Source organism: Haliotis cracherodii, unplaced genomic scaffold, assembly GCF_022045235.1.
Source record: "Haliotis cracherodii isolate W230 unplaced genomic scaffold, xgHalCrac1.p SCAF_2, whole genome shotgun sequence".
Classification (NCBI taxonomy): Eukaryota; Metazoa; Mollusca; class Gastropoda; order Lepetellida; family Haliotidae; genus Haliotis; species Haliotis cracherodii.
The window spans coordinates 5,098,722-5,115,199 of NW_027266275.1; the positions used below are offsets into that span (position 1 = coordinate 5,098,722).

Consider the following 16,478-nt stretch of genomic DNA (forward strand, 5'->3'; position numbering starts at 1 on the left):
AGCGGCGTAAAACCATTCTAACTCACTCACTCAAGATCACAAAACGTAGTTCCGTAGATGAGGAACTTAAAGCGCAAAATCATTTCAATAACCATAAGAAGAGCAGGGTCCTTGGTACGATTCCGCCCGCATATGACATCATTTTGGTCCCCGAAGCCTCGAATTTGGAAAGTTCCCCCACATGTCTTCCATACATTTTACTGGGGCCTTATAAATTCTAACCCTGATCAATTGAGCAAGAGTCGTATGACGCTCTTTGAAATGTTTGTAGAAAGAGCATGCTCGAGTGTACCTCAAACGTTGTGAACTGTAGACACCAAGGCTGGAGCTGCTGGAATATTGCCTGACATGAAGGGAAGCTGACTATTGGAAAAGTGATGTTTCTATGACTTGAGCCATACACGTTGGGAATGCCAATGTACCAGAGCTTAGTGCCCATTAGGAGAGAATTTTTGTGGAGAGAAAGTTGTGCTGACCATTGACATTGCGGACAAGAAGATCCGCAGCATCAGTCATCCTTCTTCTTCACCCGTTTCCTTCCGCCCCCATGGTCAAGTGGTAGAGTGAATGCCCGGCGAGCGGAAGGTCCGGGGTTCGATCCCCGGCCGCGTCATACCAAAAGACATTAAAAGATGGTTATTGTTGTTACCTGTCTTCCGCTCGGCATTCAGGGGCTAAAACAAGGACTGGTCGGATCGGAGTCAGTATACTGTGTCTGAGTGGGGTATTCATGTTAAACTGCGACATGGTATCTCAGTGAGCTAGCACTATAAATCGGCATCAGTCCGGACTGGTGCGAGCAGCCACACACACCTACACCCACCCACACCAATTCAACACGTGCATGCATGTCGCTATATTAGTGCAATAATCTTGGACCCGACGTTAAACCCCTTTTCAAATTCACTCTTTCCGTAACTATTCGGGTTGTCCCGGAATGATACGAGTTGTCACGAACACAACGCCCCATCAATGACAACGGACTCCGACTGAGTGAAGCGTACAGAAAATATCTGACAGCGTTGAACTAACTGATTCTAAGGAAATCGGGAGTAGGTTTTGGGTGATACACATATGGAACTCGTTTATCTGTCGACTTTATACTAGAAATGGGTTGACAGCAAGACAGAATATCCAATATGGTTTGAGGAGGAGGGCTGTGAAGATGAAGCATTTGCTTAGGATACAGTTTTCAATATTTTATGTCCGCTTCACTAACTGTGTCCACACCACGCATTCCAGTACACAACAGTTTCGTCCTTGGACGCTCCGGGGTGATCACATAGGTGTATTGTCCGATATGGAGGGGTGAAGTGCTGAGGTTTAACGTCACGTAGCGACGTGCATCCAAACTAACGTTCATTTGCGTGTGGTACCCCGCGGGACGCAGCTCTGCACAGCGAATTGCGACTGGGACACCCGTGGCCACCAATAGAAAGGCATGAAACTGGCTATACCCAATTCCGCACAGAGACCGCGGAACCAGACTATATCAGTGAAATGCTTGGCAGTCAGCGTGGGACCAGTGAAGACCGCAGAGTGTGCATGTATCGTTATTTACTTATAGGTTGTATCGTTAGGACATGTGTCTGCGCGGCTGCTCAATTGAGGATTGAATGTTGTTTTGTATTACAGCTATATCATGGCGTCTGTAAACAAATCGAGTGTCGATCTGTCCAAACCATACCACGAGCAACGATTGACGTCGTCGGTTTAGATGACACGCATTTAGCTAGGTTCTACCTTGACGTGTAGAGAACGTTATTTTAGTTTTATAATTTGTTTGTTTGACGTTTAGAGCGGCACTCAGCAATATTTCAGCTGTAGGATTACTGCGATATGTAAATAATCGAGTCTGGACCACACAACCCAGTGATTGACATCATGCGCATTGATCTACGCAATGGAGATACGATGACAAGCATCACACAAGCTGGCGTACCTGACCGCCCAATCCCGTAAGTCGTCTCTCAAGACAAGCACGGGATGCTGGAGATCATTTCTCACCCGGATCTTCACGGGGATCAGTTATATAACAGCGTGCCAGCTTCACTTGGCAGGAATCCCAGAGACAATATCCACTTTGGCCAACCTTGGAGCACAGATGCAGTGTTGCTTAGCGTTCACAGAACACAGATGACGACGTCTAACGGACACAACTCAATTGCGCATGACACGACTGGGTCACCACTGCCCTATTTGTGACTTTGTATGACAATATACATTATCAACCAAATGAATTATTTACTCATATACTTTTATAATTTATTTACAGATCAATATTCATCATGTCATTTACATCAATTTACATCTAATATTTACCAAACAATTACAGACATGGTACCGGATCAGACCAACAATCCACACATTCAGACAAACACAACTTACAGCATTTTTGTTTGTTATTACGCCACATGCAGCAATATTCCCGATCTACGACGGCGGTGTGTAATAATCGAGCCTGGGTAAGGATAGGATATATAGATAAACAACTTCTTTATTACAATTAGGAGCGACGTTTTGGTGTAGGTTCTAACACCGTTATCAAGCAAGTGTAAGAACCTACACTATAACGTCGCTCCTAATTGTAAAAAAAGAAGTTGTTCATCCATATATCTTATCCTTACTTGGTACTCCAACTCCCTCAAAGAAGTTAATCGAGTCTGGACTAGACAATCCAGTGATTGACATCACGAGCAGTAATTGGGATACGATGACGATGACGTGAATCACCCAAGACAGCGAGCCTGACCACCCGATCCCGTTAGTCATTTTTGTTTGTTTGTTTGTTGTTTAACGCCGCACTCAGCAATATTCCAGCGGTCTGTAAATAATCGAGTCTGGATCAGACAATCCAGTGATTGACATCATGAGCATCGATCAACTCTATTGGGATACGATGATCTGCAACCAATTCGTCAACAAATTCTGCGAGCCTGACCACCCGATCCCGTTTGTCGCCCTTTACGATAAGCATGGGTTGATGAAGACCTATTCTAACCCGGATTTTCACGGGTAGGCTTCTTATTTTTAAATATGATAGGAAAGAAGAGAATTGCAGTTTCATTTTGTAAATAGTAGTGTGCATTTCACTGTAATCGAAGGCAAGGTGTGTTTACTTTCGGTTTATAGATCATCAGCCAGTGTACAACTATATTAACATCACATTTAATTCAGCATGGACAGCACTGTCCATGAACAAACTTTATATATATATATATATATATATATATATATATATATATATATATATATATATATATATTTACCGAAAATTTACCATACATATATATTTACCGAAAATTTACCATACATGTTGGTTGATATATGAAGAATTACTCATATCCAAGAGATTTTAGGTTGGTTCGATGCACAAACGAACATACTGTTATGTTGTGTGAACTGACGCTTATGAACGCATCACATGGGACGTCATAGATCCATGACTCGAGATGCACCATTTTTCTCGCGCAGGATTAGCGTCTAAAGTTTGGAAATCACGTGCGGCACATCGTGATAAGAATAAAGACATTGTGGTAACACTTGACTCATTGTTAATTTTGTAACATTGGAAACATCTATTCTTAACGTACATACTTCTCTATATGTTTCTATGGTTCGCATTTCTTTTGGCGGTGAGCATATATTCATCAAAGGGCATAAATTGTAAGTTCTTCACCATATTTGCCATATACCTATCTGACATTCCCCATTGAAATACATATTGTATGTGTAAATATGTAACAATATACTCATTAGTTAAATATTAGAACTTCATTGTAAACACACCTGGGGAGAATATAGACACTATTAATAAATAGACGGTACATGATCCTTCCTACTCGCCTGAAATTATCACTTTAATGCTGTCAAATACTTCAGTTCAACTTGAGAGTTCCCTTCGTTCATTGGGGTTATTATTTTTCATGATATATTGGAAATCTGCGTCCCAAATGTTCTGAATCTCACCTTCCTGTTTGGATGAAACACTGCTTGAGGATGACTGGTCATAAGTCATTTGTTTGATTTGTAAAATTCCGTTTTATTTCCATTTTTGATGGTTTATGTCAACCTCATGTATGCATTTCGAGTTACTAGGCCCTAGCAACCTATGCTGGTCGTAAGAGGTGGCTCAATGCATTGGATGGTCAGACTTGATGTGATGACTTGGTTGTAGTGGATGTCCGTACCAGGACGGCGCAATCTTTGTTCACAATATAGATCACAGGATTGTCTGGTCTGGACTTGACTATCTTCTTGACACACACGCACGCACGCACGCACGCACGCACGCACGCACGCACGCGCACGCACGCACGCACGCACGCACGCGCGCGCGCACGCACACACACACACACACACACACACACACACACACACACACACACACACACACACAAGCACGCGCGCGCGCGCGCGCATAAACGCACACTTATGTGAGAGTGAGTGGAGTGAGTACGCCGGTTGTAGCATTATTCCAGGAATATAACTGCGGGTTACACCAAAACTGTGAGTAGTTGTGTACCTCTGTATGGAACCCCTCAGGATTATGGAACCACTCAGGATTATGGAACCAAGATGGCGGCACATCCTCTGTGACGTCACTTCCGGTCACGTGACCTGCGCAGTGCATGATGGGACCCTGCGCGTGCGCCTCCAAGATGGCGTCGCTTCCGTTTCCGGTGGCGTGCGCCTCCAAGAGGGCGTCGCTTCCGTGTCCGGTGGCGTGCGCTTCCAAGAGGGCGTCGCTTCCGTGTCCGGAGGCGCGCGCCTCCAAGAGGGCGTCGCTTCCGTGTCCGGGGGGTGCGCGCCTCCAAGAGGGTGGCGCTTCCGTGTCCGGTGGCGCGCGCCTCCAGGGGTGGCGGTGGTGGAGGGAGGGAGGGAGGGTGGTGGTGGTGGTGAAGGGAGGGAGGGAGGGAGGAAAGGAGGAGGAGGAGGAGACGGGTTCATGGTGTGGGTGGGTGAGTGGGAGGGTCGTCAAAGCAAAGGAGGAAAGTTGTCTTTCGGGAGAGATGGGTGGCCCTGAAAAGGGCCGTTGGAAAACAAACTGGAAACTGGAAACTGGAAACGACAGGAAACGTCAGGAACACTGGAACACTGGAAAAACTGCAAACGATGGGACACTGGTAAAAAACAGTGGGGTAGCATGGCCCCATGCGTTAGTCACTTTGTTCAGATGATCTCTCTTCTTCATCCTCTACTTCCATCTCATCCTCGGACTGAAGGTGTCGTCGGCGCTTTGAAGCGTGCTTTCTTGAGAGGCTTCTGGCCCGTTTTCTTTTCTCTACAAGAGGTGTGATGTCTGCCCGGAGTTGTGCGAGGCATTCTTTTAGGTCGAGGACATCGACGTGCACGTCTTCGATGAGATGAACCACTTGTGTCACGGGTGTCACGGGTGTCACGGGTGCCACGGGTGTCACGGGTGTCGACGTGGACGGTGTTGCTGACGTTTTCTTTCGACTGGGTTCTGGGCAATCTGCAGCGAAATGACCCAGGGCTTGACAGTTGTAACAGTGGTCCAGGCGATGGGAAGTCTTCTTTCGACTGGGTTCTGGGCAATCTGCAGCGAAATGACCCATGGCTTCACAGTTGTAACAGGGACCCAGGTTCCGATTCTCCTGCTTCTCTTGACTGTTCATCTTCGGACAGACATAGTGACGGTGACCTTGAGTGCTACACTCGAGGCATGTCACTTCAGGGCAGTACAGGTAACTGTGACTGTCGGTCTGGCACTTCATACAACTGTATCGAGCTGGCATGATGGGTTTCATAGAATGCAGTGTGTGTGTGTGTGAGTGGCTTCGCTCTTGTTTTGTTTTTTATAGGAGAGTCACTGACACCCACCCTCCTGATTGGTTCCCCAGGCCGCTACCCCGATTGGTTCGTTTCGGGGCCTGGTCTGCACCTCGGTTTTCCAAAACGGACCGACCCCTGTGTTTCTTTTCCATACGAAATGGATTTTACCATGGGAGAGAAAGCACAACCCCGGTTCGACCATTCAGAGTCCCGCATGACCCGAGCACGGTCTCTGATTGGTCGACAACCCAGGCTTCGGATTGGTCCGATTTCGATCCGTTTTTTTTTTTTTTAATCGGGGTGTGCATTTCGATCCTGTTTTGTTTTTCTTCATCCTACAGACCACAGAACACGACTATGAGTTTTTAAAAAATTTAATCCCCTCGCTCACATGAACCAACACCACAAAACAAAAAGTCACAGGATGAGGGGGCCGTCCCTGTGACTTTTGTGAACACTGGGGGGTATGAACGTCTGTACACTTTGAAAAAAGAAACGTTGTCACTTGGGGTGAACAAGACACTCGACTCTTCTCTTCCGTGCTTCTTGGGACACCAAACGTCTGTATTTTTCGTTCACTTCTCCATCAGGACAAAACACACACAAGTATTCGCAGGGCACTTTGGCGTGCTTCAGATGTTCTTTCCAGGGTTGGTCTGTGGCTTCCCATTGGCGGAGTGCCACACCGCAGCAATAACAGGTCACACAGTCACCTTGTCCTGGATAGAAATAGCCAGCCATGGCCATGTCATACGGGGTCTGGGTCATCTGTTGAGGCCACGTTTTAAAAGATCTCAGACGTTCTTGAAATGAATCATAGTGAGGATGAGAAGGATGACACAGGGTGTAAGAAGGAAAAGGTCCCTCCAGAATGTCACTGAGTCGCCACGTGTCGTCCCTAAAGAGGGAACGTTTTCTCGCTTCTTGTTCTCTCGCCTTTTCAGACACCCACTCGGAATCGGTGACGACATCTCGGGAGGATGACATGGCATTCATAGAACGTCTTTGCTCCATGATGACGGTGACTTCACTGAAAGAAGGTCTGAGGGTTCGCCTGCTTTTATGAAACTCTCCACCCTACTCCCTTCCACGGAAGGTCATGACCTTAGCTTCCACCTCCTCCACCTCATCACGTGACGTCATCCTGTGTTTGGGTTGACGGACACACGGCATGATCCGTGACATGATCCATGACATGACATGGTACACGGAGAAGGGGTGTGGGGATCGATGCGTACTGGAATGACCGACACCAGGCAGCTGATCTTTCAAGCATGGCCTTTCTCTTTTATCTATTTTTATTTTAATTTTACACTTGGGTGTGCACTGACATGACAGATGCACAGACAGACAGACAGACAGACGGACGGACAGACAACGTCAACGACATCTCAACTCAACCTCTACCCTCGGTTCGGCACTCTATTGGAGTTGAGATCAATCAAGACACAAAGAGTCAGTTCAATCAATCACTGTTTAATCATGAAAAAACCAATCACAACCAGATACAATGGAAATACGAAAAGTCAATGGAGGAGGGAGTGCTTTGCATGTCCCTACAACAACCACAACCACAACAACAACAATAACGCGACAACGTTTTCCTCTTCCATCTTCAAGCCCATAAGAGGTGGTCCTCCCTCAACCCTGTGAGAGGTCCATCCGTTCAACACGTACAGTCTATGGTCTCCCTGAAACAGACATGACACATCACTTGATCACGGTTGCAGCTTACGTGTTGACAAGTTCTTCGAGTGAAGAGGAGGATCACCATAAGATGTGATCCTCAGCAGATGTGATAGGCATGTCATCATGTGTCATTATGCGGTCATAGGTCAACATACTACAAGTACAGTCTATGAGCTCCAGACCACAGGTATGACACATCACTTGCCCGCTGTTGCAACTGATGTATCTTAACATGTTGTTGTGTCGGCAAATATGACATCCGCGTTGTAGGGGAGTGAGTTGAGCTTCTCCATAAGGATCCAGGTCAACGTCGTTGTCATCAACATCATCATCATCTTCATCATCGTCGCAAACCAGGGGCGTACCTGAGGAGTAGACATGAACATCTTCCAGGGATGCTGGTGACCAAGAAGCCTCAAGCAGCTTCCTCATCTTTGAACGTATCTGTTCGCACATCAGGTTGTCGCCCTTCGCACGTAACTTGGCGTACGCGTCGTCGGTCTTCATCTTTAAACACAGCAAGTCGTACACTTCACCCCACAGTTCAGCAGTCATGTCACCGTTCCCATCTCCACTGCTTCCTTGGCCACTCATGTCGCTTCGTGTCTTGTCATTCAACCGTTTCGACATGATGTTGTCCGGATGTTCTGTTCGTTGTTGTTTCTTTCCAAGTCTTCACGGAGGTGCGTCAACACTTGATGGTACTCTCTCCAAACACGTGTTTCTTCCAGATAAAACGCCAACAACCAACACAACGTGAGGAACATCAATCAGAGGGGGACGATGTGGTTGCTTGGTCCGTTCAGTGAAAAGTGATGACCGGAGAGCATCGGGCGTATTAAAAGCCACGGAGGTCCTGCTTTCTGATTGGTCCGTTCCGGTGTCTGGTCTGAGTCTCCATTTTTCCAAACTGGACCGACCCTTGTGTTTCTTTTCCATAGGGTTAGGCTTGTAGCGTGAGAGAGAAAGCACAACCTCGGTTCGACCAATCAGAGCCCACCATGGCTCGAGCACGGTCTCTGATTGGTCGACAACCCAGGCTTCGGATTGGTCCGATTTCGATCCGTTTTTTTTTTTTCTGTCGGGGTTCATGTCGATTCAGTTTCGATCCCCTTGTCATGCAAAAAATTATAGAAAGTCGTCTCTGTACCCAAAGGGGAGCGTGTCTACAGGTAGGCCTGTGGTGTCGTCGTAGACCACACGTCGCTTGTCGTACACGGTACGATAGTCTTTTCGGGTGGGACGGGTCACGAGTGCGTTTTCGTGCCGAGGTCCTTTTCGAATGATCTGATGAGGGTAATCCAAACTGATTTTCTCCTCCTCTTTCCCAGACCGTTGTCCCAGTATCAGTCCTTTCATGGTGTCAAAGTTGAGATGGCGTTGGTTTCGGTAATTCAAAGTGAACCCTCGCACTTTGCAGGTCGTGCGCGTTCCATCGGGTCTGGGGTTCATTAACTCATAGCCATAGTTTTTGGGACCTCCTGACACAAACGTCTTGATGGTGTTTCCGTCCAGTTCATCCGTAAACTCACCCAACGAATGACCCAGCTCTGGATTCGCGTCGTGGGGTCGATGAATGTAAATGACGCTGTCCGTGTCAAAGTACAAGACCCTGCGGCCCACCAGGGCAAGGGTCTCGTACAGCTTGAGACGTGCTTGGGCGGTGACCCAAGCAGCGATGGCGACATTGAAATGAGAATGAGGGGTTTGGAATTCTTTCTGCTGGGTATAGGTCACTTCCACCATGTGTTCGTTGACAACGGTCACATCCTCGATGGTATTGCGGTCATCCCTCCACAAGGCAAAGTACTGTGCAGGATCGTTCATATAGACGTTCTGACTGTAGTCTACCCGTTGCCCAAACTTGCCCCAGAGCGAATTCAGTTGCATCTTGGCAATCGTGCGGCGTCCTGGATTTTTTTCGATGCGGTCCTTGTCCAACCGAATGCCTTCTTTGTCGTAGATCTCCTGGATGTAAGCGTCGTGATCCGTACATCCTTCGGGGTATCCGCTGGCTTCGAGCTTCTCCTTGAAATGTCGATCGATGTAAGTGTCAAAGAGTCCCACTTGCTGGGTGTCGGGGTCATGCTGTGCAAAGGTGTCAAAATGCCAAACGTCGTAGATCTGAAGCACCCGGTAGTCATACTTCTTCACGGCTTCCTGGAGTTCTACGGTGGCGTACGTCCCCACCCATGACCTCTCTTCGTCCGTGTGCTCGCAGGGGGAGTCTGACCGGGTATCGGCACACGTACGACACAAAGGACAGAGCAGTTTGCCACCCGATCTGTAAGGCAGTAGCGGATGATAGAGTCGTTTCGGGGGTAGGACACGGCATTGGATCAGGCCTTTCAGTTCAAACAACGTGTCCACAGGGGGTTGATGGAGAAGGGTCGGGTGTCCCGTGGGAAACGCTCCGGTCTTACAAATGTAGGGATAAAGGGAACAAATATCGATGTACTTGATGGTTTCACCTTCTTGGGCTTCGTAGCATAATCGCGTGGCATTGGTGCGTCCTCCATAGAAGGCGTCGCGAGGGTTGAGCGGTCCGGGGACGTGACGACAGTGGGGTCCCTGCAAGAAAGCACGTAGAGCGGAGTCCTCCCGTTGCATTTTCGTAAATTCGTGCTCCCACAGGGCGACGACCCGTTTCACCTCAGGGTGTTGACTCAAGAGACTCAAGCGGTAGTGGGTGTCATTGTAACGGGCTCCCAACGACGTGCCCAGGACGGGATGTGGTTCTCCACGTCGGGTCTTGTGACAGGTCTTGCACCCATGCCAGAAACAGCCCAGGAATTCGTAGACGGTGCCTGTCGCTGGATCGTACCCATCCACGCTGTACCGATGTTGGCCCTCTCCACAGGTGAACTCTTTTTCACCACCATTCCTGGCGTGCTGGAGGTGCAGATGGGGGTCCCTTTCCATCAGAGAGTGGAGCCAGTGCATACAGGCCTGGGAATAGTTTCTCTTGGGTTGGTAGCCTTGAGGTGGAAGAATGGCGATGGTATTGGGTTTCAGGTCGTGTTTTCGGAAGGATTTCATGGTGAACGCAGCAGCTGTCATCACTTCCACAAAGGGATCCATGCCCACCGAGTGGATGGCGTTCTGTCGGAAGTCGGCGCATCCCCGTCTCAAAATGTCCACATCGCTCTGGCAGTAAGCTAAAAGTTCTTCTTGTAAGTCGAACAAGGTTCCTTCTTGCACTTTTTGGGTATGCCACTGGAGGAAGGCTGAGCGTTCCGCGGGAGACATGCCATCGGGATCGTACGTGACGGCTGGTGGATAGGGACCTCTGTAGGTTTGGTTGACTCTCGTATTGAAAAAGTGTGGAAAGTACCCTTTCTTCGTTTCTTTCAGCCCAAAGCTCTTGGGAAAAGCTTTCAGGGGGTAAGGGATGAAATTTAAGCTGTCTTCGAAACACAGCCGTCCCAGGGTCATCTGCAAAATTTGTTGGCCATGTCGAATCTTGGTGGGGAGTGTCACCAGGAGGGGGGACAGGCCCTTCAGGATTAAGTGTAAATCATAGGATCGTGCATTGTGGGCCATCACATAAATGCGATCCTCCTTCGGGACTGTATGACAGGAGGTGTTCTTGTTCTTTGTATTCTTCACTTCCATGACCTCTTCCACCTCCTCCACCTCTTCCGTCTCCTCCGCCTCCTGCTGGGGTGATGCATGCCGTTGACGTTTGGTAGCGTCCTTTCTTGAGGGGGTGCCATCCCGTTTTCTTTTTTTCCCCAGGGGGGCTGTTGTGCCCTTGCGTGTGCTGTCCTCCTCTTCCTCCGGGTTGGGCTTCTTCTTGGGTATTTCACACAACGTGGTCAACCACACACACACATCATGTCGCGTGGTGGGCCCTCGAAACACGATCTCACGGCTGGGACCATACCCTTCTTCTCTCCATGGACAGTGTTCGCACAAGTTCTTGCTCACTTCACTGATGCATCGTCCACATCCTAGTTGCACCACGCACAAATTTGGAATGTGTTCCCCCTTGTCTTGCATGCATTCAAAATCGTAGAAGACGTATTGGACGTCGTCTCGTACGTGATGTTGTTCCTCTTCCCCCTCCTTCTCCGTTTCCTCTCCCACCTCCCCCTCCCCCTCCCCCTCCCCCTCCTCCTCCTCCTCCACCTCGTTTTCTTCACGGAGAGGCGTCATGTAACAGCGATGGTCTGGGGTCATGGGTTCTCGGCACACCAAGCAGGGATGTTCTTCGTCGAAGCACTCGTGGTGAACCATGGGGGTCTCCAAGACGCGGACCAGCTGAAAACAGTTCGGACACCTGTGAATCGATTGACAGGCGCTGGGTTTTCCCTCTGACGGTGACTGGAGATGTCGGGTGTAACACGTTGGATTGGGGAACCAACCTTGACATGTCAAGCAAGGGATCCCGAGCTCTTCCTGGGGTCCGCAATAGCTAGAGTAGAAGCAGCGGTGACAGCGGTATTCCTTGGTGCAGGGATGTTTTTCGGGATGGTCGTAACGTTTGTCGCAGCGTTCGCAGTAATGGACAGACCCGTAAAAAGCGGACATGGAAGTGATGACATCGTAGTGCTGATCATGATGGTATAGATGCAGCACCGTGGCGTGGGGTGGAGCCTCATCACACTTGTACAACAGTCTCTGACCCACCTCTTGACTGTAGACTTTCAGTTGATAATGCAGGAGGGTCAAGGCCCGTCCCACGCGTGCGAGGTCGTCCAGCCCCCGACAGGGACCTTCAGGCAGGCCAAGGCGTCGAAACAAGGCCCGTGCCCGTAGGCCTTGAACGTCGACGCGATTCGTTCTCGTCAGTCTCACTAACTGGGCTTTCCATGCTGGGGTCAGAGGATGGGGTTTGTGGGCATAATGCTGTGCCACCACCAGGGCCCGTGCCAAACAGGATTGATCTTCGTTCTTGATCCGTACGATGCACCTTTTGCGTGTTAAAAAAGCTTCGAGTCCAATCACGTTTTTCAGCCGGGGAGCACCACTGCCCGATCCTAGCCTGTCGGGATCTGCGACGTGTACTAAAGTCACATCCATGGTGGCATCGATGTTCAGGTCTTTGTTGGACTGTTGGACTTTTTCCACGGCCTGCAAAATATCTGGCCCATGGAGATCTTCAAAACGTCGAAAGGGAATCCGTATGGGGGTGTTCAAAGCGGGATGATCGATACCTAGACCAATACGATCTCCCTTCTGACCTGACATCTGTTCATAAAAGTCATCGATCACCCTGTCAAATAAAGCTGGCAGTTCCATGGGGACGCGTTCCGGTGGTACGGTGTCCAAGTAGTCTGGGTTGAAAGTCAAACGATAGGTATGATTAGCAGTTCTTAACCGTCTGGAGCGGGTGGTATCTTTCCTCTCCAAACGATAGGGCGTACTTTGGTTGCTCGTCATGATAGCGATGTGTGTCTGATGAACGCCTGTACTCTAAGAGGGTCTGAACGTCTGATGGATGGACAACCCTTCCCCAAAACAGGATCGAAATCGGACCAATCCGAAGCCTGGATTGTCGACCAATCAGAAGACAGCCTCGACCAATCAGAACACAGCACCCGACCCGAGTTGTGCTTTCTCTCCCATGGTAAAATCCATTTCCTATGGAAAAGAAACACAGGGGTCGGTCCGTTTTGGAAAACCGAGGTGCAGGCCAGGCCCCGAAACGAACCAATCGGTGCGTTGCGTTTTGGACCAACCAGGAAGCAGCCCATTTCGATCCGGTTCTCCCCCATAAAACAAGAGTGGATTCGAATGGGTCAGTGTCACTTGTAAAATTGATGTGATAAAATCAAGAATGGCTGAAACAAAGAAGAGTGGTACGACGACGACGACGCGTGGCGAAGATGTGGGAATGGATGGTACAGATACTCGTGGATGTTGGAGTAAGAGTCATGCCGAGGAGGCGGTGTCACTGCTCAGTCAAACGCCATCGCACTATTATCTACGCTTTGAAAGAAGGCTCGCTTCGTTTGAGACGTGGCCCACGCAAATGTATCAGACTGCTGAAGAGATGGCTCATGCGGGCTTTGTCTACACTCAGGGTGCCGATGGTGTGTGCTGTTTCCAATGTGGTGTGCGGCTGAGACAATGGGCACCCCACGACAATCCTTGGGCGGCACATCACAAGTGGTCCCCAGACTGCGATTACCTCAAGCTAACCGGGCTGGTGAAACACCAGAAGCAACTACAACTACACTATCTCTGCGAAGAGAAACAGAGGTACACGAATGACGTAGCAGAGCCGGCTGCCTAGGAGGACGACGTTTCCCGTGTCCTGCGTTCCCGTTCAAGTTCCCGTTCCAGTTCCCCGTTCAAGTTCCCGTTCCAGTTCCCCGTTCAAGTTCCCGTTTGTCTACTGCTGTTGTTGTGGATGGTTCAGTCTGTTTCCGCTTCCTGTTTCCAACAAACTTTTCTTTTTTTTTTTGGACCCTACAAGTGGTGCCACGGTGGGCACCCTGATGACATACCCAGATGGTATACCCAGATGACAGCAAGTACCCCTTCGACGATCCTTGTCTTGTCAATAAGATTGGACATGATGATTCTTCTTGGACAGCAGCAGAAAAGTTTTCTTCTTTCCCAAAACGGCCCTTTTCAGGGCCACCCATCTCACCCAAAAGACAACTTTCTACCTTTGCTTTGCCAAACAATGACAATCCAAAACAAAGAACCCACACCCTCCCCTAGGCCTCTTGGAGGCACACGTCTAAAAAATAAAATAAATAGATATAAATATAAATATATCAATAGAGACACGTGGTACACCACGTGTGCATGGAGACACGAGTCAAACATCACGTGTGCATGAAAACACGTGTTGCAGTACGTCTGTCGACTTACACGGGTGTCAACACCTCGGTATCCTTAAATAATAATCATAATAATAATAATTTGAAGACACACACACACAGGACACCACGTTTTGCCTGACCACACGCTATTCTATGCATCAACGTCAACGTCTGTTTGAAGACATACCCACACACACACACATACCCACACACACACGCACACATGACATTCCGATTGGCATGGGAGTGACACACACGTACATCACGTACGCATTCCCACGTTCATGTCTACCGATGAAGGTCCACCTTCCTTTAGCATTCAGACGACCGTCTACCTCAAAAAAAATACCAAGACTACCCAAGAAGAAAAAAACCGGATCGAAAACGGACCAATCCGAAGCCTGGGTTGTCGACCAATCAGAAGCGGCGCTCGGACCAGGTGGGGCTCTGATTGGCCGAACCGGGGTTGTGCTTTCTCTCCCATGGTAAAATCCATTTCCTATGGAAAAGAAACACAGGGGTCGGTCCGTTTTGGAAAACCGAGGTGCTGACCAGGTCCCGGAACGAACCAATCGGAGCTGCGGCCTGGCGAACCAACCAGGAGGGTGGATGTCAGTACCTCTCCTATAAAACAACAGTGGATTCGAATGGATCAGTGTCACTTGTAAAATTGATTCGAAAAATCAAGAATGTCTGAAAACTGGGATCTGGAGCTAGCCTCAGTGGTGCACCCTTTGCCACTGTGCAAAGGGTGTCGGTCGGAGTTGGAGAAGAAAGAAGCAGTACCGCCATTGCCATTGCCTCCACCATGGCAATGCGGTACATGCCAAGGGGGTCTGCCTGTGTACGCCCTTGGCACAAGGGCACGGGATGGAACATTTCAATGTGTGTACTGTAAGACCATCCTCAAGGACACCTACGTGCGTCGGTTAACGCACACCGGTAGGTGTCCTGTCAGACGTCAAATGAAAGTCCACCCGTGCCTTTGCACCATGGCGTGCACATGCATGTAAATATCAAAACGGCCCTTTTCAGGGCCACCCATCTCTCCCGAAAGACAACTTTCCTCCTTTGCTTTGACGACCCTCCCACTCACCCACCCACACCATGAACCCGTCTCCTCCTCCTCCTCCTTTCCTCCCTCCCTCCCTCCCTTCACCACCACCACCACCCTCCCTCCCTCCCTCCACCACCGCCACCCCTGGAGGCGCGCGCCACCGGACACGGAAGCGCCACCCTCTTGGAGGCGCGCGCCCCCCCGGACACGGAAGCGACGCCCCTTTGGAGGCGCGCGCCTCCGGACACGGAAGCGACGCCCTCTTGGAAGCGCACGCCACCGGACACGGAAGCGACGCCCTCTTGGAGGCGCACGCCACCGGAAACGGAAGCGACGCCATCTTGGAGGTGCACGCGCAGGGTCCCATCATGCACTGCGCAGGTCACGTGACCGGAAGTGACGTCACAGAGGATGTGCCGCCATCTTGGTTCCATAATCCTGAGTGGTTCCATAATCCTGAGGGGTTCCATACAGAGGTACACAACTACTACTGTGCTTTACATGTAGGTACTGTACGAATTTGGAAATACAAACATGATGTTCGGTGTGATGAAGGGATGGTGTAACCACACAGCTACCCCACCGCTCCAACACATTTGCCATTATTACTAGACACGCCCATATACCATTGGGAGGAGTGATGTCCTAACTAGTATTTCCGCTTTGAGTGAGTGAGTGGATGAAAACCACAGCCCGCAATGTGACAGTACGGCCGCATCCAGGACCCACAGACAAACCAGAGGCAATAGCAGGTATTAACCACCTTATTCACAAGTGCCATGTGGTACCTATTCTGAATCGGAATCCCCGCGACGACATTAAACGTGTTAATAGTAAAAATGGAAAAACCGTCATGAGTGTAAGCATTAGGCATGTCGGTTCCATTCCACATTGTGTAACTGTCCGAATGTCTTGTAAAGGGTTGTCTTCGAGGTTCTCCCTGACATTTGAATACCTAAAATTAGGGCGTGACCTGAATGTACCGCTCAAGGCGCCAGCGAAATATGTCTCCGAAGTACGTGTTGTATCTGAGAAATTACATTGCGATAAATATCCGTTTGTTTTGTTACACACAACGCATGGAATGAATGTTCGACAAGTACCTTCAGCTGTCTAAAAGTGAAGTGGTTTTCAAAGAATAAAAAAATATTGATTGG

The 16,478-nt window shown here is 49.2% G+C and overlaps 2 protein-coding genes across 2 annotated transcripts; both read right to left on the reverse strand.

The window, feature by feature from the left end:
- Nucleotides 1–5,159: 5,159 nt before the first annotated feature.
- LOC139468310 (uncharacterized) lies at nucleotides 5,160–5,771 on the reverse strand. The gene has a single exon (XM_071250198.1). The coding sequence runs from the start codon at nucleotides 5,769–5,771 to the stop codon at nucleotides 5,160–5,162; it is 612 nt and encodes a 203-aa protein (XP_071106299.1).
- Nucleotides 5,772–8,613: 2,842 nt separating this feature from the next.
- Nucleotides 8,614–12,870, reverse strand: LOC139469339 (uncharacterized). Its single transcript, XM_071251480.1, has 3 exons — nucleotides 10,549–12,870; nucleotides 9,223–10,377; nucleotides 8,614–9,012 (listed from the first exon to the last, which is right to left on the reverse strand). The coding sequence occupies exons 1-3, from the start codon at nucleotides 12,868–12,870 to the stop codon at nucleotides 8,614–8,616; spliced, it is 3,876 nt and encodes a 1,291-aa protein (XP_071107581.1).
- Between the last annotated feature and the right edge of the window lie 3,608 nt (nucleotides 12,871–16,478).